Here is a 24,096-nt window from a genome sequence, read left to right on the forward strand (position 1 = left end):
GCATTGATAATTCAATGCAAGAGTACTCTAATATTTAAGAAATGAAATTGCACTACACTATACCTTTGCAGAGTTAGTTCTGATGGAATCAGCGTTAAGTTACTGTGGCCTGCTGGCACTTCCATGTCACATGTAAAAGCATAGAAAGTGGAGCTGAAAATACAAAACAATGTACAGATTGTTGCAAAGAAGCCTGAGAAAGGACTCCCCACCTATATGCAAAGTCCACCACAACTGGTTCCCTGTGTAGTACATTAATAATGGCAGCTTGTGGCTTCAACCTAAAACCATATACAGTACGTCTCGGGCATCATGTCACACCTTTTCACATCCTGAAGGCAGGTGCTTTTCTCTCTAGAAGCCCCCTGGATTCTGTTTTGATTGACATAGTGTTCTTATCTGGCTGGTTTCACCACAGGCCACGTTGCTCAGTAAGTACAGTGCATCACATGAACATACTGTAGAGCTGAGTGAAGTCTAGTCACATTAACAGCTAACATTTCTGCTGAACAGAATGTTTTATCAATCAACAGTGACTATTTGGTCTTCTAGGAGGGTCCATGTTTCGGTTGTAGAAAATAAACAGACGTTTCTCTTTTTTTTTTGTTGCTTACGGAGTCCTTGATGGTACAAGTGTGTATACCTGTGGGGCAGTTCCCAGGACATTCAAGAGGTAGTGTGTTCTGGTGCTGCATGGTTAAAATGCTTTTTCTAGAGGAAATATGTTCTTCAGATTCCTGTATGAGGTTTTCCCCTAAGAAACCGCCTAGTCTAAAGCAACTTTTTTAAATTTAATGCACTCGACAATTGTAAAAGATGGACACCATTTAGACTTTAAACATTTGGAGGGCAAGTGACTGTCTGCTTCATTCCCACAGTACACAATAAAATAACCTTACCATATCTAGATTGCTAAAAGGATCAGATGTAATTTCCTCAGTCTACTAGGAAAGAGAGGAAGGAAAATCAGTGTGGTCCCACGAGAAAACTGAAAAGTCAATGACAAACTGCTCACTTACTTTTACTTAACCAGTGTTTTATTTCTAAACAATACATAACAGGAAAAGTAACATTTTATTCCTTTTGCTAATCATTTTGAGGAACCTAAGAAAATATACAGTACACCAGATGTCTGTTTTGTGAAAAACCAGAGCACCAAAAATAACATATGCAGCTGTGAAAATAATAAAACAACATAATAATAAAAATAATAAAGTAAAAGTAAAAATACAAACACAAAACACGATTGTGGTAAGTGCCCAACACAGTGCATTGTGGGTATGGATTGAACAGAGTGGATTCCACAAGTTTAAACAGTGCGTGTGAATACCTTAACAGTGTAAAGGACAGATCTAACCCCCTGCCCAATCAAAAAGCAGGAATATTCCAGGACTGGAAACTTGTGTTATAAGGGGGATGTGGTGCTTGGAGGGAGTTGAGGCCTGGGTTGTGTACATTCAGTGCAGTTTCACAAAGCAAAAGGGGGAAAGACCATTTTAAAAAAGCAAAATATAACAGTTACTGTTAACAGCACAAAAGCAAAACGGGACAGCACAAAGATTCTAGAACATTCTACCAACACGTCCGGGGGAGGTAACTTTTTTCAGTAACAATAAAGTGTTGACACTTTTCAATACAATAAAAATCTTACCTTTCTGTTAAGGAAACTTCTTTTTTTTTAAATGGGAAATGCCTTTAATGGCTTGAAATATCACGAACAATGGATGCATCAGTTCTGATGAGAGATCCATTAAATCGTAAACAAAAGGCCTCTGTGATTTTCGACAAAATATAACTATATTGAATTAAGATGACTAATTTGATACTTTTAAACTATTTTAATGTAATGAGAAACAATTTAAGTTAAATTCTTATTATTATGTTGGTGACCCATGTACAGTAAAATGTTGAACATGAAAATATTTATTTCTGAATAAATTACCAGAATTACCAGTGATTTTTTTATTCCAGTGATAAACAGAGCTTCTCCAATTTTGCTGTTATTTTGAAAGACAAGTTACACTGAACTGTTGTAATTATTTTTAATTTGTGTTTTTGTGCTAATCCAAGCAAAACATATGTGACTGCACTTTCATTTTTTAAAATAAAAACTGAGAGGCAAAACCTTTGAGACCACATAAACTGTTACATTTTACTAAGCTTGTTTAGTCTTATTTGATAGATTTAATTGTATTGACTGGTAGTGTGAAGTAACATTCTTAGGAAAAACACAAGAGACAATACATTCAAAAAGCATATTTTAAACTTTCTGTTCTGTGGAATTTCAATATTTTGCCATTGTTGTGAGAAGCCATTGCTCCTTCAGAGTACCTTTTTATCTTTACTGCCACAGCTCATCCAAGATAAGAACTTTCTGAGCAGCGAGTAGATTGAAATAATTTTTTGCTTGAATGGACAGAAATGAAGGAAATTAAAATCAATGGTCTGATTTGGGAAAATCTGTAATTGTACAATAACTTACAAATAAGCATTATCCTGTCTCCCTTTTCTACTCTAATTTTGAATGTATATATGTTTATGCTGTTACATTCGGATTTCGTATCTCAAGCAAATCGAATACTCGTATATTGCAAAGATCTTGACACATTAGAAACTGAAAACATCTAAATTGGCGCTAGGACTAGTATGTCGTATGAAAGTCAAATTAGGCAACCAGTTAAACAGATTGGTAGCATCTCTTTTTTTTCACAGAACAGGTGACTCCTCCAATGTCACTGAATCCAAACCATGAGGGGAAAAGCCTAGTAATTATGTCCTTCCTCTTCTGGGTTTCCCTCAAGGAAAGCCCAGTTTAGTTAAATTAGTTTAGTGATGCCCAATTGCATTCCTCAGAGGGCAAAGGTGAGACCTCCAAACTCCTTTATTCTTTTGATTTCGGCTGCTTCAGAAGGTCTCCAAAACTTGACAAGCACTCTGAGACTCTGCAACTATTAAGCTAACACTACGGTAAGATAAATCCAGCTTTTGCAATTAAGCAGAGGAACACCGTTTCACAACTGAAAGAGACTGAATTTGGGCACTGAAACGGACTGATTCCTAGCTTGGAAACTATATTTTAGAATATCACCCATCTGATTTTATTTGACAGCCCTGTTTAAATGGTAAAACTCACAAGACATAATAAGACAGACCCTCCTAGGGGAACTTTAATTCCTAAATACTTGTTAAGATAATTATCAGGTTATGAAAAGTTAATTCAAATCTAAATCTGTTTTAAAAGCATAACACCTAATGGCATCAGAACAATAACTGCCTTGAAATACAATTATAATTTCTCAGACCACTAGTTTTAAATGTAGTCCTAATACAATTGTTCATGACCTTTTATTTCACCAAAAAGACCTACATTTTGAGTACCATTAGTTTAACACTAATGGAAAAGCATGTAGCAATAATTGTTACCTATTCAGTGAGACTATGCAGATCTACAGAGCTGGAAACAAAACACAGAGCTATAAAATGGACTTGGGTTAGGGATATTAAGATGTGTGGACAAATATCCACAAGGCCTCTGTGGGAGACAAGTCTATCCAGAAGACATCTGTAAACACAGAACACCGAAGACCTTTTTGGACAGAGTAAAAAAATGGGAAACTCCATCAGGAACAATATTAACAATCCATGAACACTGATCAACAACAGAAGAGATACAAGTGCCCCTACCTCTTTGCAATCTGCAGAAATTGAGAAACTTCCTAATCGGGAAGACATGTACACTCTCACGGCACTTACTATTACACAAACTGTGTCATGTGTAAATAGAAATTAGTTCCGTCACAAACTTTGCGTTTAAAGTATCATTCTCATGTACTTTTAACATAAATTTACAAGAAACTTAGGGTTTATATTGAGCGATTCTATCAAGACCAAACCAATGTAATTTTTTGAACTGATTTTCTTGAAATAAATTGCACAGCATTTTTTATGAATTACTGTTTTTGCATAGATGCTGACATATGTTCTGATGTAGCCTGTGTATATATCAGATACTGTATTTTTTACATATGTGGAAAAGCTTTATATGGCTAAATAAGTAAAGAAATGATGGTTACACTCAAATACAAGTTCTAAAAGATATATTTCTTTACTAATCTAAAACAAACAGATACTGCTACATTCCATTAGGCCTCCATAAGATGAGGGGGCTGAGTGCTTTTAAACTTCATTTTAGGAAAGAGCAGTACACAACAGTGGCAAAACATTATGTTCTAATGTTAAAAATCCCATTTTTTGCAGTAAGGTTAGACCTGGAATTTATGAGAAGAAAAAGTGAGGGAGATATGTCCAAAGAGAAACAGAAAGGATGGTTCTGAAATGCTCTCACACCAAGTAAGTCTGTTAACAAAGGCATTGTAAAAATAACTTAGATGAACATTGTGTAAATATAAATAAAAAAAAACAACAAAAAGGATGACATTCTCAATAAATAATTCTACTATTTACACCATTATATATTGCTAGGAGACTTAAATTACTAAAATAGCTAAAAACAGAAGCAGCACAAATTACAGGCATGAGGTACAGCAAAAAGGATACTGTGGTGATACAGTAGACTGTTACATTTTTTAAAACATTTAATCAGAACTTCATTTGATTTTAATTTGTTTTTCATGGCTTCTGTAAGGTGCCCCAAGTAGGATAAAAATAATAACAACAACATCAACAATAATGCTAATCATTAAAAAAAGCATTCTGATCAACAAAGTACAATGTGTTGTGTTTCACAAGAGCAGTCACATAGTGAGTACATTTCCACTCTGACAGATCACAGTTTTGGTTTGTAGATTTGCAGACAAGTTAAAGAACAGGGATCCTTGAAAAGACTGGACACCAAGAGGAAAACAAAGAGCTTGTTAGCAGACTGGTCCAGAATTAACACTTCTTCATGCGCATTCATGAAGGAATCCTGTATTTGCTGTCTCTTAAAACACTAAAAAAAGAATTTGATTTCCATCACTTAAAGAAAGAGCAGGTTGGTTGTGTGGCTGTTGTCCCAGAGTCCTTTCATTATTAAAAATGAGAATGCCTTTTGAATGCTTCTGTTCCAATGTAATGCAGCTGGTACTGTATAATGGTTATAGTTTATGTACTCCCTCCCCATTAATACTCGAGTAGAAAGCAGCAATAGTTTTGCATACAATTACATATAATTTGACAATATTAACAAAAAAGCACATATGGATTAACTATCACATAATACATTATTTTCAGAGCTAAATAAAAAAAAATAAGTTATTTGCAATTATTTGCCAAAGCTCTTGACCTACCAGTTTTACACAGTGTGAGAATCATGCATGAAAGAGATTTTTTGTTTGGGAAGTACTCCGTTTCAGATTTGAATTTTTACCCAAAGAGATAATGCATTTGTTGTATGTTGTCTTTTCATCTAGCCATCCATTTTCAGTCTACATGTCCTCGTTTTGCTGGCTTTCATTTGAAAAAAGCAGCTATTCCCATCTGATTGTTTCTTCTTTCTTTTATTGAGGTGGGGGGGAGGCACTACTTTTTTCTCCAAGTTTGATTGGTTTTTTCTCTCTAAACTATATTTTACGAGTGCAAAGCTTAGGGAAATAAAAGCAACATCAAAAGAAAAAAAATAAGTGAAAAAAAATATATAAAACTGTTTTTTCGTTTTAAAATTACCTGTCTGACTATAGCAGCTTTTTGTAAAGAATTTTTTTTTCATTTTTTATGACTGTACAAAGAAAACAAGTGCAGTAACTGAGGTCATTACAAATACTGATTAAATATAAGTACAGTTTATAACAAAAAAACACTTCTGAAAACACATTTCACCTCATTTCTTCTGTCTGGACCTAATACTATGCACAAAACTGACATTACAAAATGTCTTTTACACCTATAGAAAACCACAAGTTTTCTGCCTACTCTCTATATTTTGTATTATTTTTTGCTTTCTTTATATTATTTATGAAGCATTTCTTATAGATTCTCTCACTGGTCTATGCATCTCCTGCACAGCCTTGTTTTCAATGATAATATGTTGCAGCAAGAAGTTTTCTTAATAACACAGGTAAAAACCTACAAGAACCGACAGTTATAACCAGATTATAGAGAAGAGAGGAAGAGAGGTCGGAAGAGGCCAGCAATACTTGAAATTGTCCTGTTTGAAGCTTGTGGAAGGTTTGTAACAGCCCAAGAAGTGTCACTGTTGAAAGAATTAGTTTCTGGTGGTCTCAAAGTGCATACAGCTGTGGTGCTGCAATTAACTACAAGTATAGCTCTGCAAACAGGGTGGGAGACCTTTGAGCACATAAAAAAAATAATACTCAACTAACTTCTAAAGTATGCTAGGCAGCAAAGCTCCACAATGTAAAAAGCTGATCAATGGTTCTGTGTTGAGCAGTCCAACAGGTTCTTTACAAGAATGAATGTGGTGGGAGAGAGTCTCGAGGCTCTATGTGAATAATATAAGAGACGGCTGTTTTTCAGAAACCTCTTAATCATCCTGCGATTCCTAAAAAAAAAAAAAACTGCATACCTTGCATCTACCAGCAATGAAGTACCCTAAAAAGCATTCACACTTGCCAGACGTCCGCAGAGCAATTGCTCAACGCCAAAGGATGGAGTACAGGCAAAGGGAAAGATCACATTTGCTGACACTACAGTAGCCTGTGAACAATGCATAGATGCTTTTTGATGACATTTCAGACTTGCTACAGTGCATAATTTGGGGGCTGAAACGAGGAATAGGAGTGTTTCTGCTTAACCAAAGTGAACGCATGTTAAGCCTAGCATAATAAAGATAATGGGGCTGATGCATAACATAATAACATGAAAATTCAGCCAGAAACACGGGAAATGTAGGATAAGTCAAAGGAAAAACTCAGAACTGCCATTGGGAAGCTGTGTTGCTATGTGCTACTGTGCTACAGGTTGGTGGCTCTGCTTTTTCCACACAACTGTATCTTCCTTCTTCTATCAAAGGTGCAGGTTCTGTCCGCTGCAATGATATAGTCTCCTCACTGCTGGATGTTGTCATCGCCTCATTTGCACACTTTTGATTTTCAATGCAGAAATGGAAGGGAAGTCAAAGTCGAGAAAGATGAAGAGAAGTATTGTTAACTGAGCAATAGATGCCATGTAAGAATTTGCTGCCTGACACATTCTCTAAACAGCATGTATGGTACCATAATGCACATAAGGACCCTTTCAACACTGCAGAGGGTTAGAAGGATGGCTTTCAGATATTGTGAATTGATTCCCCACAACTTTGAGGGATGTGGTTCTAAAACGTCAAGGCATTGTTGAAGCAGGAGCTATATTAATAGATTCATTACATGACAACAAGATGCAGTGCATTATTGAGCCAAGTACAAGAGTGACTGGATACAACTTGTCTGAAATTCACAGTCACTTCATACAAGCATGAATGAGAGGAGAGATCATAGGCAGTATGAATTGCCCCAGGCTGTAAAGGAAACCTTTGCTGACATACACAGACACTGTTGAGAGAATCTGCTGCCTTTCCCCAATGAACCACTCATTAACAAGTGGGGGTGTGCCGAAACAAAAACGAAGCCAGAATCAGCGCGTAAAGTTTATATTACACTATCTACATTGAAGAGGTTACTGGTGTGCGTTGCAATTACATTCTTGAGGTCACAACGAATACGCAGACAAAAAAAAAAAGATGAAACCAATTTTAGCACCAAAGAAACAATGGTTTTTGGATATGCAATGTGATTAAACTAAAAAAATAGAAACAATAATAACAGCAATTATACAAAATAGAGATACAAACAGAATAACACTGATAAATGAGATGAGAAAACTCAAATGCTGAGGTGAAGGTCCACAATGCAGTTATCAGTGAGAGTCCAGCACTGTAAAATATGAGTTTGGATTCATATATGACTTTGGCTGCCATTAACCAAAGTAACCGTGGAATATGAAGATCCAGTAGCCCATTCTAAAAGGGATGATATAGCTCCCCCCCACACACACTACTTCCAGAACACTGCATCTGTTATCTTTTATGAGTCCCCTACGATCACTGAAATTCCCTCTGAGGCACCTTTCTACAGTCAAAAAGTTGAGTTATTGAATTTGAAGTTGTGACAATAAAACAATCTTCTGTTCTGTTTTCAAAATGATACCCTCAAAGCCATCTTGTTAATATGTTTCAGGTTTAAAAACTGCTCTATTTTTCAAAAATTTCGCATTTGTCACCAGAGTTGTAGTGACTGTATTGCCGTACTCTTTCAGTGTGTTCACTGGGAACATGGTTTTGGGGCCATTGTTTTATGGCTAACTCAATACTTGAGAGGAACTCAAGAGGGAACTCTTTTTAAGTATATACAGTATATTATTGAACTACACTCATCCATCAATTATCGATTTTCAAAGTTTAGTGAACACTTCATTCTATTCAGCAGAAGAAAAGGCTCCAGATGAATAAAAAGCTTCAAATAGAGCAAGCCACAACGTCACAATGCCACACACCCCTTGTTTGAACTTGGTTAATTCTCTTTGACGCTATACAGCTGTTGAAGCAGGTGAATCAGTGTTCAATAAACTTTGAGAAGATGTCTTCAATAAATGTTAGTAGTTTCATATAAAGGAATAACTGTCTCAAGTGAAGGGTGCCAATACTTTTGTATTATTTACATACACACTGTGTGTGCATATGAGAGGTTAGAGGTAAGCTTTAAGGCAGATCGTTCTGCAGTCTGGCGTTGTCGTCACCCTGTCCTAAAACGACCTGTAAAGTCAGAAGAGTTGGTCATATGGCAGATAGCAGCAAAGGTAGCAGCAGTAGCAGCAGCCATGCTTACACAGCTATTTCTCTTTTACAACCCCTATAATTCACTTTTGTAGCCTTTTATCCATTTCTTATTCTCATTCTTGACTATTATGATACCTTTCCTTTTTTTGTGTGTGTGTGTGGTTTCTGTTTTTTTCAGCTCAGCCAGACCAGACCGTGAGTCAGCTTTCCAGTGCCAGCAAAGGTGCCCTCTGACCCCACGGGCTCACACCCCTGACTTCCATCCCTGTTGGTGGGCCCCATGCAAGGCCAAGGGTCAAGGCAAAGTCCTTAAGAGGTAAGAGGCTGAACAAAATCACCCAAAGCAGCTCCCCTACAATCTTCTTGTGCTGAATTACATCTAGTGCCGGTTCGGTTAACGGATTTTTTTTTTTTCGTCCACTCGCGTGTGGGTTTTGGTCACGCCCAGCCATCAACAAAGGCTTCATCCGCTTTCAACGAAATCTGACCATTCCCTGTCAGCCCTGTCTCTCCTCGTTAACAAAACCTATTCCCACCCTACACAGACAGAGGGCACAGGAAGCTAAGGTGACCCCTGCGGAGTCACAGTGGATTCTAAACTTTGTAAAAGCGAGGAGTTCAGCAGCAGATTCTGAAACCCCCTTTCGGTTTGGCCTGCGGCTCTCTTTTCCTTATTGGGTCGTTTGCTGATTTATCCCGCCTTTGTCCTATCGAAAACCAGAATACCGATAAACAACCGCTTTCGGATGGGGCACAAAGGTTGTCATCTTTCGTGATGCTTTCTTTCCTTTCATCCGTCTTAAAATAAGAGATTATAGCACAGCCGACAATGGCTACTAGAAGAGGGCTCAAAACTAGGCGACAACATGCTATCCAGGCTTTGTATTGTTTGCTTCATTCATTAAAGTCTTTTTCATTCGTTTGTTTTTTTTCTCTTTTGTTCATACCCACTTAAGTCCTTTTGTTCTTTCCTGATGAGAAGGAGAAAGGCAGACCAGCGGAGGGGTGAGGGTGTGGTATGAGTGGAGAGGTCCTCCTGTAAGCAGCAATGTAGAAAGGAATGTTTGGCTCTCCCAATCTGCCTTCAGCTGAGGTCCGCCCTGTGTCGCTCACTCAGCCATGGGAATGCAGCCAGGCTCCTTTGCTGTTCTCCTGTGCATTGGGGTCCAGACACGCGCAGTCTTCTCGAACGTCACAGGACATGGGAAAGGGGATCACCTGGAAGACCAACAGAAAATATCAAGACATGGTGTCAAGAGCCCATGTGCATTGTTGATCAGTGCAGTGTGAGTTCGCCGTGGTCTATAAGCTGTAAAGCCACAGCAATGTTCCTCCCAGTTTTCCTGGGTCTCTCGGTTAAGTATAAAACCACACAATGACAAAAGGGGGGTAGGGGGGTCAATTTTTCTCCCTCTTGAAAAGCAAAGGATGCTAACTGTAAGGAGCAAACTCTGTAACATGAGAGGGATAAAGGGGGCTAGCACAGTTACAGTAATGAAAAAAACCCATCTCCATTTCCTGTGCAGTTGTGTCGTTCTCATCAAGATGACACTAGCCTGTGGCAAAAGCTCACCTTTCTGCACTTTGCCACGTGCAACCCACAGAGAGCATTAGGGAAAACAGGAATGAGTTCATTTGATATGCATCCATTCAAAAGTGGAATAATAGTCTGCCTTTTAATAGGCTCTTAGTCTTTTTACTGCATCCCTACGTAACAGTGACAGAGATGGATTTCCAGTTCTTACTCAGGGATCTTTGTTCAGCTTTTTTTCTCAGTGAATCCAACATCATGGTGCCATGCCTGTCTTGCAAAGCCATTAGTGCTTCCCTGTGCTCTACCACCTTTGATGATAGTTACCTATTAAACTTTACATGACTGCCACCTTGTTAAATGCATCAGAATGTACGAAGAAATAACCCTTTTTGCCTGGGGATTTTGCCTTAATGCAACATCTGGAATATCTAATTTCAAAAGCGTACCTTACAGAAAACCTTCTTTAAACAGCTAATGGGTCAACACTTTGGTACAAAGGGCTCGACAGCATTTATTTGTAAAAGCTCTGCTGTCAATAAAAACAAAGCATTGTAAACGTATACAGATCCCTTCCTTCTTGTGTAAACGCACGCTAGCATGTCCAGCAAACTGTAAACAAGTCTGGGTTAGTCATGACTAAAGCACAACAGAACTCCCTTCAAGACAAGAGGAAAGCAATATACAAGTGGCCTCTTGAAGCTGCTGTCAATGCATTGAGTACTGTAAACTGTGAAGAACTTAGCTGCCTAATGCAAACATGAAGGCTTTCCCTCCCTGTGCTTTACAGCTGCTATGCGGGATTTTCCCAGCTGTAAACAGACTCATTCATCTCTCTAAGGAGCTCTGGCTCGACATCATTTCCCTGTTCCCTCAGTGATTTCTCCCGTCTTTTATTAGAAGACTTCCACTACTCGTGAACTGTTTTTTTTTCCCCCCTCTTTAGTGTGTTTGTTTGCCAGAAACAACACATTGGCCCTTTTATAAGGTGTGAGCTTTGCCTCCTTGGCCAACTATGCAAAACGAAGACAAGTTCATGTAAGGCCATGCTTCTCCAGGACGTCTGTTTCACCTGTGAACTATGTGATGCATTCAGACATGCTTTCCTTCTTTCTAACTGCTTTCTCTTCTTTCTACTTTTTGTTTTGAGGCACCCTTTGCAGGAAAGACACCGTTATTTTTATCTGTTGGCTATATTCCAAAAGAAATGAGAACCTATTTATTTTCTACAACTGTACCACTTCATTGTATTCAGTAGAATATGTATGACTTTGATTCTTTGAGTTGCACTACCAGAAGAGTAGATGTACCAATTTGAACTATTTCACAATTTTTTCTGTGAAAAACTTCTACACAGAGGAGATGATGTTCTCAGATTTCTATCTATAAAAAAACAACATTCTGTGAAGTTCTGAAACTCTGCTCCTCTACTTTGATATATGATTATAGTGAGCCCTCCCTTTCGTAGAATGTTTATGTAGACATACATTTCAGAGTAACATTATATACCTGTACCTGTAACAACAACACAACAGTGCCATTATATATCTTTGTCAACAACACTACAAACATGCTTGATACACAAGTAACACAAAAACTATAGCTATTGCAGATCACATCCATTCTTCCATTTTCGAACCTGGGTCGTAATGGAGCCAGAGCCTAGCCCAGCAAGCAATGGGCACAAGGCAGGGTACACTAGGGGTTGGACGCCAGTCCATTGCAGGGCAGAGATACAGACAGACACACTAACACCTAGAGCCGATTTTCCCAGAATTATCCTACCAATATGTCTGTGGACTGTGGCAGGAAATCAGAAGAAACCCTCACAAACATGGGGAAAACATAAAACTCCATATACAGTAGATAGAACCCCATGTCTGGAACTGAGCCAAGGGTCTCGCCACTACAAGGCAGCAATGCTAATCACAGTGCCACTGCGCTGCTCTGCAGAACACATATAAAGCAAAAGCCCATAATCAAGCTAAATGCCTCATCAGGTTCGATTGTACTCAGATTTCTGTAGGATTTGGCATATTAAGGGTACATAACTCCCCAACCTTCCATCACAGGCTCTTCCCAGCACTGCTGTCACCCATGTACAGTATAATCTGCGCTGGAGCAATCAGGACAAAGTACCTTGCTGAAAAGTAAAACCTTTGCACAATGTGTCTGTCCTGGGGAAGTTTCACTTCTGCATGAGCTATTCTGATGCATAGAGGGTCTGAATGATGTAATGTTTTAATGTGAGTGAACCCTCTGTCCTTCACAAACATGAGATACTGACTCTCATGGGGCTATGCCAGTGAGCAGCAGCATTTTAAATAAATAATGTATCTGAGTGGCTCTAGGTTTTAGAAACATAAACACTAAGCTTTTTGCCTGCCTGCCTCTTTAGATTAGAGGTTCCCTCTTATGTTTAAGAGGCAGGTAAAACTGGAGAAGGGCATTTAAAGGATAAAGGACAATTTTATTCTCTTTTAAACGATCCACTTCTGTGCTTTAAGCAAATCTGGAAACCTATATAGTCAGAGATCAGTCTCCAAACAAGGCTAGGGCTGGTCAGGAGCTGGAAGAAGCAGTTCAGAAGGTGAACAGATGTGTCCTGTGAATGCACCACACAGAGAGAGAAAGATCAGTTTAAGTCACTGCGAATCTGTTATGGACTTTGGCCCAGGCTGCAGGAGAATGTGCATTAGGAAACATCATGTGCTAAGTGATTCTTTAAAACTGTGCTCTGAACTTAATCTCCAGCTATGCAGGTCTTGTGTTTTTTGTTTTTTCGTTCCTAATGGGACTAAAGAGACTAATTATTTTCCTGAAAGGAAAGTAGCCTTATTTTTTTAAATATTCAACATTTCAAAATGTAAAATGTTCTTGCATGATCTAAAAATCAATGCCCGTTACCATTTTGTAACCTAATCCACCATTTTCAGTTTATTTTTAATTAAGTCCTATCCGTGAATATGCAGAATTGAATGGTTCATCCAAATGCAATAATATATTATAATTATTATTCCACCACATTTTTATTTACTGTATATTGCACTACACCAGTGTTTCCCAAACGTTCTATCTTGTGGCACATTTTAAATGTCCTGCCGCAGAACAAACAATTTTAAATATTGCAAGAAATAACATTAATTTCAAAGCAAAGCAAAACAAACTACACTAATGAGAAGAATTTAACTTGTACGTTTTGACTAGATTTTCAATATGCCGTTACATGAAGCACCAGTGTGCTGTGGAATGCAGAGAAACTGCCATACAATATTCTGCATTTTTGCTCATTGTTTATTTTTTATAAATCTCATTTTAGAAATATTTCTCGGGTTAATGATATCTGCCAAAAAAATGATCACAGATGATCGAGATTTTAATTAAAAAGGCCATAAAAAGACACAGTCAACCTTCTCAGATATTACCGATTAAAGGACAATGTTGTAGCACACAGTAAAAAGAAATGAATAGATTAGCAGACGGTACAAGAAGCAAGCACTTCATTCTCAGACACTCATCTTTTGCCAGGACAAATGTTTATACGGGTAACTTAACGTATCTATCACAGTTGCACTCTTAGACACCCCTTCTTATTTACAGTAGGTCTGACTTCTCTCAGTGTTTTGGAATGCCTTCTTTTTAATCTAGTCTATGTTTTCACACTTGGATAAGTGTTTCATATAAACCTATTTATTTACTCCTTTCCACAGCCTCATTGTTTAACCAGATGGTGCCTTACTTGTTCAGAGGAAGATGGAGAATAGACAACATTTTACTATCTCAGGTTGTTAGAAAGCTGTCACAAGGGAAGGAGTAACTTGTGTGGAACATTGAGCACCATGGAAACACAATGGGAGAGAGAAAGAGATGTAAGAGGGGAGACCATGAGCTCATGCTGGTGGACTCCTGAGATTCAGTGAACAGAAGAAAATGGAAACAGGCATTATCCTGACAGCCAACTCACACCAGCCTATAGGGGCGCTGTGTACCTACTGTACAACATAATGGGAAACATGAGGAGGAGCTGAATCTAAAAGCAAAGCTGAGAGGGTCTTAACTTGTTTTTTTAATGGATTTCAAAATAATGGTATCTGAATACTGGTTTTATCAATGTGCAATCTCCAAGACTTGTCTTAATTCAATGTCTTTTGCATGTTGCGTCCTGAATATTAATCCAGGAATCTCTAAGGATTCAATTGTGACAATTTGAATACCAACTTTGGCATTCAATCACAAGATCATTACATGTGTAATATGAAAATAATTGGCTTGGGGGAGAAAACATGATATTTTAAGGTTTTGTTTTTTTCTAGGAGTCATGATTTAATGAGAATTATAGTTTAAATCCTACAAATTTCTCAGGTAGATTCATTCAGTTTAATGTGAACGCAGTCCTAGCAGTGTTCAGAGATTTCTTAAATAAGATAGACACTTGAATCTTCAGTTTTAAACAACACTATTGAGAATTCAACAATCCCCTCTTTTTTTCCGAAGGAGGGGAAAATAGATATATAGTGAAAAATCGCTACGGTTCCTAAAAAGGATTGCACTATGCATCATCAGGTGGTGCTGCAACTGGTTAAGTAACATCTCTGCAATCTTAAATTTCATTGCTCACATCCTGTCGTGTCTTCAAACTCATGTGCAGCGCCGTGACTCTCAAGATGTCATCTTGCGCTCCTGAAGGGTGGTGTCCTGGAGACTGCTGGACAGAGTCCAAGATACAGGCGTCTCCATCGCATCGAGGTTTGGAAAAGGGCGTTCTCCCTGCAGCCGCCAGTAACGTCAGACGGACAGACACCCAAGGAAACCGCCCAAAAAGAACGTAAGCTGACAACGTGAGAGCACAGGCAGCAGACATCTGAACTGTCGTTTGAAAACTTGTGAGGATGGAAAGAATGAAGCACACTTAATACTGTTGCTTTCAATCCCTTGATTAAAACGTGCTGTTGCTTCAATTAACAGTTTCATATTGGTAATTCATGATGATAATTGTTTTGGATTTCCACTACCTTGATCTTGGTCCATCGTGTTTTACGGAGTACACAGTCTTTCAGAGGTATTTACAAAGCATTAAGGTAATCACACATCAGCCTTTGGAAAGAAAAGAGTAAATCTTCAAAGAACAATATTGAACACATACATGTGTGTGTTAAGTACTTTGATAACTTACTCAAAGATGCTGCTAGTAATTACTACTATTGTACTACTGACAGCTATTAATACAGCTTGGCTGAAAAGAAACCAAATGTGTTACTCAGAAGGCTTTAATTACCATTAACCAGGATCTTCAAAACCTGATCACATCAACTTATATTGACTCATTGTGAGGTGTTACTAAAATCTAATATAATTTTGGTGGTATCCAGACATCAGTAAATTCTTTTGCTACTTTTTATACTACAAATACAAATCGATCAGGATGAATTGTTAGCTTCAGTCTCCGGTTTGCCACCACCCTCACCAGGACAAGTGATACTGGGTGAGTTCAAAATTTCTCTAACAAGCCAGGCAGACATCTTGGCTCCAAAATACTTCTATAGGGAGCCAAAATGGCAACTTCCTCCTGAACTCTAAATGAGATGAGGTCCCCACATTTGATAAGAACAATTACACCCTACACATAAACCAAATATAAACAAAAAAAAAAACAATTTAAAGCTGTATAAAAATTCATAAAACTACGCAGATGTTTTAGAAGGTACAACGAGCTATCACAAACTGACAGCACCAAAGTAAAGAGTAAACTAAAAATGAAATTTCTTTTCAAGTAGAATGCTGCTGGGCATGTTTTGCAATGTCTTTCAGCTCAGCGTATTACAAAGGTGGTGGTGGTGGTATTGACAAAGATTCATTGACCTTGACCTATGGGCTGCTAGACTCAGCTGCCACATCTGGTCCTGATCGGAGCTCTCTGAAGGTGGCCACCCAACAGCCCTGGGAACTGAGGCCGGCCACACCCAGGGGGATCAGACATACGCTCATTAACCCTTTGTGACACCACCTATACTTAATTCTGGATTTAGAAAGGCCTCTGTTTGAAAAGCGTTAGCTTTACTCCTGATCGTTATCCAAAATAATATTACACCCATGCAAAGAAACGTCTACAGTTGAATAACCAGCTTTCAGAAAGCACTTAATGGGCCATACTTACTACATCCTGTGTTTCTGATTTGACCTTGTACTGCTTTTATTTACAAAGCCTGATTTAAAAAGGCAAATCATAAGGGAGTTCATCCATCCATTACCAGAAAGCTACTTATTCCTGGTAAAGGCTGAGTCACAAGAACTGAATGAAAGGAATCTCACACTTTCATCCGCACTTTTGTAAGCAAAGCTTGTTTTGTTATTATTCTTTAGCTGCATTTTCAAAGGAAGAATTGCATCTTCTCCTTGCTTTCTACATATTCCTCACATACCACTTAACCCCCTTTTATTACTTTGGTTAGTGGAAACTATTTGAATTGCTAAACATGTCATTAGGCATACGGGATTGTAGCTATAAACACTGCAGGCCACAAGGGCAGCTTAGGCACATGTGTCTTTAAAGTTATTAAATAAGTCCTCTATAAAGTCTATTTTAGCACTTGAACAAAGCTGTGGAACTTTATTCCACCTTTATTTTGGAATAAACTGAAAAGGTGATGATTTTTTCTCTTGTTGAACAGATATTTCTTTTACTATAACTATAAAGCTAGTCAATTCACTATTTGGCTTTTTGTTTCTGTGTTTTCTCAAATAAAGAAGAAAAGGAAGAAGTCCTCTCCCGTATGAAGAGCATGTTCAAAGTCTAGAATCTAAGCCTAAGCCTAAAGTAGAGGGTTACATAGAGTGTAATTTGATATGTGTCATACCTGACCTTCAGTGTAAGCATCTGCCTGATGACAAGGCACTACCTGGCTCCACAGAGTGCAGATGCCTTTCTGCAGGCATCTGTTGGTTATAACATGCACAGATGGATTGCAATCTGCACGACATTAAGCGGTGCAAGTGTGAGGCTGGGGTTTTAAGTTAAAACAAATGCAACTACCTAAACCACAGCACAAGCTGCCTCTGGTTTTCCCAGTGCACACAATTTGGGATCACGTGCGGTGGCTCTGTGGCTCAAGATCTGCGCCTGTGGCTGGAAGGTTGCCGGTTCGTATTCCGCGGCCGACAAGGGAATCCTACTCCGCTGGGCCCCTGAGCAAGGCCCTTAACTCCAACTGCACCAGGGGCGGCGTATAAATGGCTGACCCTGCACTCTGACCCCAAGCTTCTCTCCCTGTCCGTGTGCCTGTGTGTCTCGTGGAGAGGAAGTTGGAGTATGCGAAAAGACAAATTGCTAATACAAGAAATTGTATATGGCCAATAAAGTGATCTTTATCTTATCTCCCAAATTTGACAGCAACTTGACTACTGCCAAGCATAAAGACGAATCCTGACACCCGTACTTCATATTTAATTTCTAGTTGATGGTTAAATCATTTCCTAGGATTCCTTCTGATACTGTACACTACTGTAGAAGCAAAACAGAAGAATAAAAAATAAAATAAGCCTCCTAAAACTCTGCATTTGCTAGTGATGGAAACCGATCACATACACATGTATTTTTACAGTATTATGTGGGTAAACTCTTTGTGCTTTTCAGTCTGAAATGTGTAGAACGTCATTTCTCACACCTGCTTAACCATGGGGGATAGTCAGTCAATCTCCAATAGATGACATATCAGCCCTTCTGGGACTACTACTTCTCTTGTTGTCAGCTGTTGACAATCATCACTGTATAACCTTTGCCACTGGCCTCAGTTAATATGTACATTCATGGGATCATTCATTTTGCAGATGGAAATATTTTCCAGTAGACATTCCAGCCAAGACTACCTGAATGCATGGTGGTAACACTACAGCTGCTGTATGTGCCTAATTATGTAAAACGAAAAAGATGGAGACCATTGAAACCTCAAAGCTTGCTACCTTTACACATACAGTATACTGTATAAGTATGTACATTCACTGACTGCTGTATATCACTGCTGTATACTGACTGCTGTATTTATCATCATACTTGTGTGATAAATCTGAAATTACTTGCCACTATTCCTTATGGAAAAACCTATGTGGAGCAACACTAAGCAGATTTAAAGACTGGAATTACCAGAATTAGGCCATGAAACCTGTTTATTCAAGGCTATCACACAATGGTCCTTATTTCTCAAAAAACACTAGCCTCTATTTTTATTTCTACTTGAATATTAATGTCCATTCAATTCCGTCCTGTCCTGTTTTTGAGATCTCTTGAATGGATCAGCCAGAGCTGAGGAAAATCTGTTAAATTAGCCCAGTTAGGTCAATAATGAGATAATTTAAACCATTAAGAGCTGACTTGTAATGAGACTTACAGACATACCGACTCTCCAGCATCTACTATACATTGAAAACCTGATTTAGATTTTAAAAAATGCTTCTGGATACCATATGACGTAGCTGGGCTTTGAGGTGAGAAGATCACTCTTATGTAGATATTCAATGCTACAATTATATAGTACTGTAATAATTAGTGTACTGTCTGGATTGCTGCAAACACTTGCAGACAAAAAGTACACACAACTGGCACATCTGAATTCCGGGTTGTGTGTAATGCACATAAGGCCAGATGTGTTTTTGGCCACTTCTTGAAATTTCGCCATAATGAAAACACAGTTTTGCATTTCTCTGCAACAGATTAAAAATCCTTATATGAGAATCATTTCCAAATGTGCTTTTCAGCAAGTGGGTGACAGCTCCGTACGTGCACAAGTGAGCTTGCGCTCTGAAACCCTGGCTCTGAGGAAATGCCTTGAAATACAAAATATCATATAGATGGCAGTGAACTAGAAAGCAGGGGCAGGAAGGAAATTCAAAAATGATACAGCACCTAATCGTATAAGACTCCTTCTGAGGGGGCCCTGTGCTTTCTACCTACAACAGTTGTGCAATGAACCAACTTCCTCTGTGGGTCAGATCCCTTAACAACATAATTGTGCCTGTGACTGTGTGACACATCTAGGTCAATGGTGCAAGACACATACACTCAGAAGAGGAAAGCAGCACTGAAATCAACCTAAACCCTTTCTGAACATCACATTAGACGTTCTGTGAAATAAAAGTGCTCATGCAAGACTCAGTTTGTATGAATTCTTTTAGCAATACAGAGCATAATGCAGGTTGTTTTATATGAAATGTATAAATATATATGATACTATATACAATGTGAATAACAAACACAGTACTTACCTAAAACATATACAATATTGGTGTCCAAATACACATATGCGTGTATGTATACATACAGTATAGTACACACACAAGAACTTTTAATCAACACCATGAAGAAATGTGAAAGAGAGCATTTAATTTACACTTCTAGGAAATCATAAGAACCGTCTAAACTATATCTGAATTAAATGAAACCGTCTGTGAAATTAATTAGAATTTATTATCTGCAGAAACTCTTCTTTAAATGACACCTAACTACTACATATGCAAAGGCAGACAAAATTGAAAACGCGTTTCATTTTTAAAGCTTCCCAAACATCTATGACATGTGAGAGAAAATGGCAAAATTCCTGTGAATTTGTAGGGTGAAAGCAGCTCATTTCATTTCTGTTTCCAAACATGTTTTAAAAAATGCATCCATTCGTTTTGTTAATGAAGTCAGCAATGACAAACGAGGGCTGCATACGTGATCCCAAACATAACATGTGAACAGTTTAAATGCCCCAGCAATTTGAAACAGCCTCTCTGCCTTTGTTTAACCCATTTTGAACTGTAGCTTCAGAGATTAAAGGTGTACAGGAGCCAGTAAGCAGATTGATGTCAACATGACAAACCATCCAGACCTTTGAGCGCTATTTGATGAATGGCTTTTTCTCTCTTAATGGAAAGTACTGAAAAAGGGTGTGTCTTGTGGAAAACCCATGAAGCCAGAGTATATTCACAGAGCACCACAATGTGTTTTACAACATGTGCTAGACATTTTAAAGTCAGAACCTAACGCTGTCTATTAAAGTTCTTGAAAGGGATGCAATCACTTAACACAAGAGCCTTTCCATTACCTTACCCTCACAGAATGGAATCAAAATAAGATTTAACTAGCGATGAACTAAAGCGCTGGATATTATATTGTCCTTAACAGAATATTTTTATAAGGCAATAATTCACATTAAGAGGAACATCAAGAGATGTTGGACTTGTAAAAATGAGTATGAGCTTTTTAAAAATCAAGAATATGGGAGTTGGCCATTTTGATCAAAGAGATCATTAGAACAAAGCAATTTACGGCCTCTAAACAACACTACAGCAAGCAAGAAGCAGGTTTCCACAAATTAAATCTATAAGGGTTCCAATACACACTGAGTTTTGTGACTTACATATTAAAATCGCTACAGTTGTATTTCATTTCAATGATTCCTGATCATATTGAATGTCTACAAAATTCAGATTCAAATTCAGAAGATCTATAGAAAACAAGGCAGAAACTATACAAATATTGAACAAGAATATTAATTTTAAGCAGGTCGAAGAAACTGAACTCTAGTTTTCCAAGGTTTTCAGTAAAAAAAAAAAGATTTTCTATGATTTATTGGAAATCATTTAATTACAGATTTCTCAGTTTATCTTCCAAAACATACTCCTCAGTACACCCAGACTGATTTCAAATAATAAGCTTTAATTGAGACTTTTGAAGCTGGATGTCTGTCTAAGCAATAATACTGCCTGACATGCATAAGAAAAAATAGAAATCACAACTTACAGCACAAGATGCTGCACCAGAAGGTCCTATGCTATTATAAGCAGCTAATTATTTACTTCTAGTTTTCATTTATGTCTAAATAAAATATTCATTTTTCCCAAATAGATTGGCAACTTCTGTAAATAATAGGACACAATTCTACATGAATGCAAATAATATCTTCACTGGTCAAATACATCTAAATACAGTCTAAAAAATCAGCCTCATGTTCTCTGAATGCTGATCTGCAACTTATCTATGAAAAGGTAGTGATAAACACAAAAACACTGTACTTTTATAAGCCCTCTGAGGATTTCAAAATGTTGTGTCCCCTCTGAACTGGAGAGGTTCAATTAGACTATCTTCCAAGTTCTGAGGAAACTGTCATCGTTCTTTCCTGAAGTTTATGACTTGTTCTTGGTTCAAATCTTCCAAAAAGAAGGTGTTAGAAACAATTGCTAGACCACAAGAGGGTAATTCAATCACTTTCCAGTGGGATCCGGCATAGTGTGCACGTTTTGATAGGGAATGTCCAATAGTGTCTCAATCATATGGAATGCTGTTTCTTCACTGCCATGGCCCAGAGGATCCGAGTAAAAATAATGCATTTGGTTACCAATTAATAATTGACGTAAAACAGTCTTGTTTCACTGTGGAGATGCAGATAGTAATTCCACCTCTCTTATGATCCCTGTCCACAGTGATAACAAGAAACCAATGTCAATTGATGAGGGTGCAACACAAATCCTAGAGTCTGTACTGTTCATGCAGCTGAGATGTCCCGTTATAGATGGCCTGACAGTGAGACTGTGACAGCAGTATAAAGGAACATGTTTTCTGACCCCAATTAAATCAAAAGGGAGGGAGTGCAACAAAGCCTGTCAGTTCCTAGTTCAAGAGAACTCACTCCACTCCATGTAAAGTCAACAGGGGAAGAAAAAACAGAGAATTCAAACAGGCTTTTTTGGACAACTTGAGAATCAAGTGACTTTCAAGTGCTTTTTGTATCTAGAAAACTGTTAACAACTTAACTTTGCCAAACAAACTAGGATGGATAACTCACCTTCTCTCATTTGTAACTTTTGTTATGTACTGTACCAACTCCCATCTTTTCTGTTCTGTATGTATCAGTCAAATGAATTTTACATTTGTGATCTCAGAGAACCTGCTCTTGTTGGCATGATAGCCCCATACAACCCAAATGCAGACACCATTACAGGCACCTGAACACTGCAGTTCAGGAAGCTGTTCATTTTGGAAAGTGCGAATGAATCATTTACAATATCTGAAGCTACAAAAGAAACAAAAACGTCTCCCCTGGAAAGCTCGTTAGTGTGCCTTTAGGGTGAAATCTGAACACATGGTGAAAACAGGTACAACATACAGACTTTAAAGAAGAAGGTGCACCAGTGATGGATATGAGTTAGTAGTGTGAACTGCTGTGCCTTGTCTTGTAACAAACACATCTGTTTAGTTTTGTTAAAGCGGATCTTTTTTTTTTTTTAAGAGTAGAAGTCTGTTTTTTTGCTTGTTCCCAATCGCATTTTTTCCTGCATCTAAGCAGGAATTCTCTCAGGAAATACTGTGTAGATGTGGAAGATTTAAATCGAGTAACCTAAGGAAGGTAAAGTAGTTCTGCATAGATCTTGGGAGGCTCCTGCTGAAGTGATAAGCGAGGCAGAACATTGAGGGATGGTGTTGAGCAAAGACAATTCTTTAACAGTGGAAGAACAGCTGGTTCCATTTCCACAGATCTGATCAGTTCAAGAGGACCTGCAACGTTACCTAAGTACTGGAAAACTACAGTACACAGCGTGCACTCTCTTAATTAAAATAGTGCCACATTTCTTTCAATCTAATCACATGGTTGATTTAATCTGAGAAACATTCCACACTTTCCACAAATCAAATCTCAAACAGGGCTTCAGTGAGAACAAATGTATTTTTTTAACCTTAATTCCATTACAGAAGGAGGACTGGAAAACCCTGCAAGCTCCCACTTTAAATTAGACCATTTTAAAGCATTACGTACTGTTTTTTCTTTTAGGTTTTTAAAAATGTGACGCTGCCATGAAAAACTTTTATTCATGAACAAAAGTGACATTGTCAACTGTTTAAAACTGAAAACAATGCATTATTTTTAAATAGGTATTACTGAAGCACCATAAAGGGTTCAGGGCTTGCTGGAAATTACATGCAATGATACCACTGTGACACCATGGGCTAGCAGTCTAAGCCACTTTGATTGAAGTCGGTTTTAGATGTATGTATAGGTTGAAGATGTAGGTTCTGATCTTGATGTTGAATGTAATTGATTTACTCTAAATGCAGGTAGCAAATACATTAAGTACAGAAACATCAGTTCCATCTTCTAGACAAGTGTGGGTAATCAAAAAAGGCAAAAGAACATTAGGATTTACAGTCAAAGTTCAGAATTTAAATAATGATGTTAAAATGGTATAATAGAAAATTTATATTTACAATACCGTGTGTAAACCTTTGGTCATCAGGTTACAAAAAAGCTACTGCTGCTCTAAAATCAGTTCAGAGAAGAGATCAAACCAGTACATATTTGGGGGCTGAAGGGAATGTCCTACACAGACAGACTAAAGGAACTAAATCATTTAGTTTTAAACATACAAAGGGAACCTGACACAAGTTTTCAAAATCCACAGAGGCACTGACAAGGTCAATTGTGGAAGTCATTTTTACAAACAGAGAGCAAGCTACTCAGCCATGTTGTTAAAATCAGTACACTGGCCTTTTTCAAGAAATGACTGGATGAGATCTTTGTATCTATTAACTACTAACAACAAAACAGTCAAGATGGGCAGAATACCCTCCTCTTATTTGTAACCATGGTTTTGTTCTAATCAGTAATGATGATAACTGTAATAGCTTGCATATTTTTAGTATTCTTGTCCCAAAGGATTCCAAAATGCCTTGCATATACTTAGAGATTCACTTCATCTACCATTCACAACCACCCTAGTCACAGCTAAAAGGTAAGCTTTCTATCGTATGACAGGGGTTGTATGCCTC

At 38.0% G+C, this 24,096-nt stretch overlaps 1 protein-coding gene and 1 long non-coding RNA gene across 2 annotated transcripts in view; one reads left to right on the forward strand and one right to left on the reverse strand.

Annotated features, from left to right (window-relative positions):
* The window catches only part of LOC148644054 (uncharacterized), a 31,408-nt gene extending 16,140 nt beyond the window's left edge, over positions 1 to 15,268 (forward strand). Inside the window, exons 2-3 of the long non-coding RNA XR_015928786.1 lie at positions 8,949 to 9,086; positions 14,950 to 15,268. This is a non-coding gene — a long non-coding RNA (uncharacterized LOC148644054). The remainder of the gene's footprint in view (positions 1 to 8,948; positions 9,087 to 14,949) is intronic.
* LOC148644055 (pappalysin-1-like) overlaps positions 1,018 to 24,096 on the reverse strand; it is a 212,110-nt gene continuing 189,031 nt past the window's right edge. Inside the window, exon 22 of the mRNA XM_088614558.1 lies at positions 1,018 to 9,988. Coding sequence (XP_088470684.1) covers positions 9,884 to 9,988 — 105 coding nt within the window. The 3' untranslated portion in view covers positions 1,018 to 9,883. The remainder of the gene's footprint in view (positions 9,989 to 24,096) is intronic.

Source organism: Lepisosteus platostomus, chromosome 21, assembly GCF_059453375.1.
Source record: "Lepisosteus platostomus isolate fLepPlt1 chromosome 21, fLepPlt1.hap1, whole genome shotgun sequence".
Taxonomy (NCBI): Eukaryota; Metazoa; Chordata; class Actinopteri; order Semionotiformes; family Lepisosteidae; genus Lepisosteus; species Lepisosteus platostomus.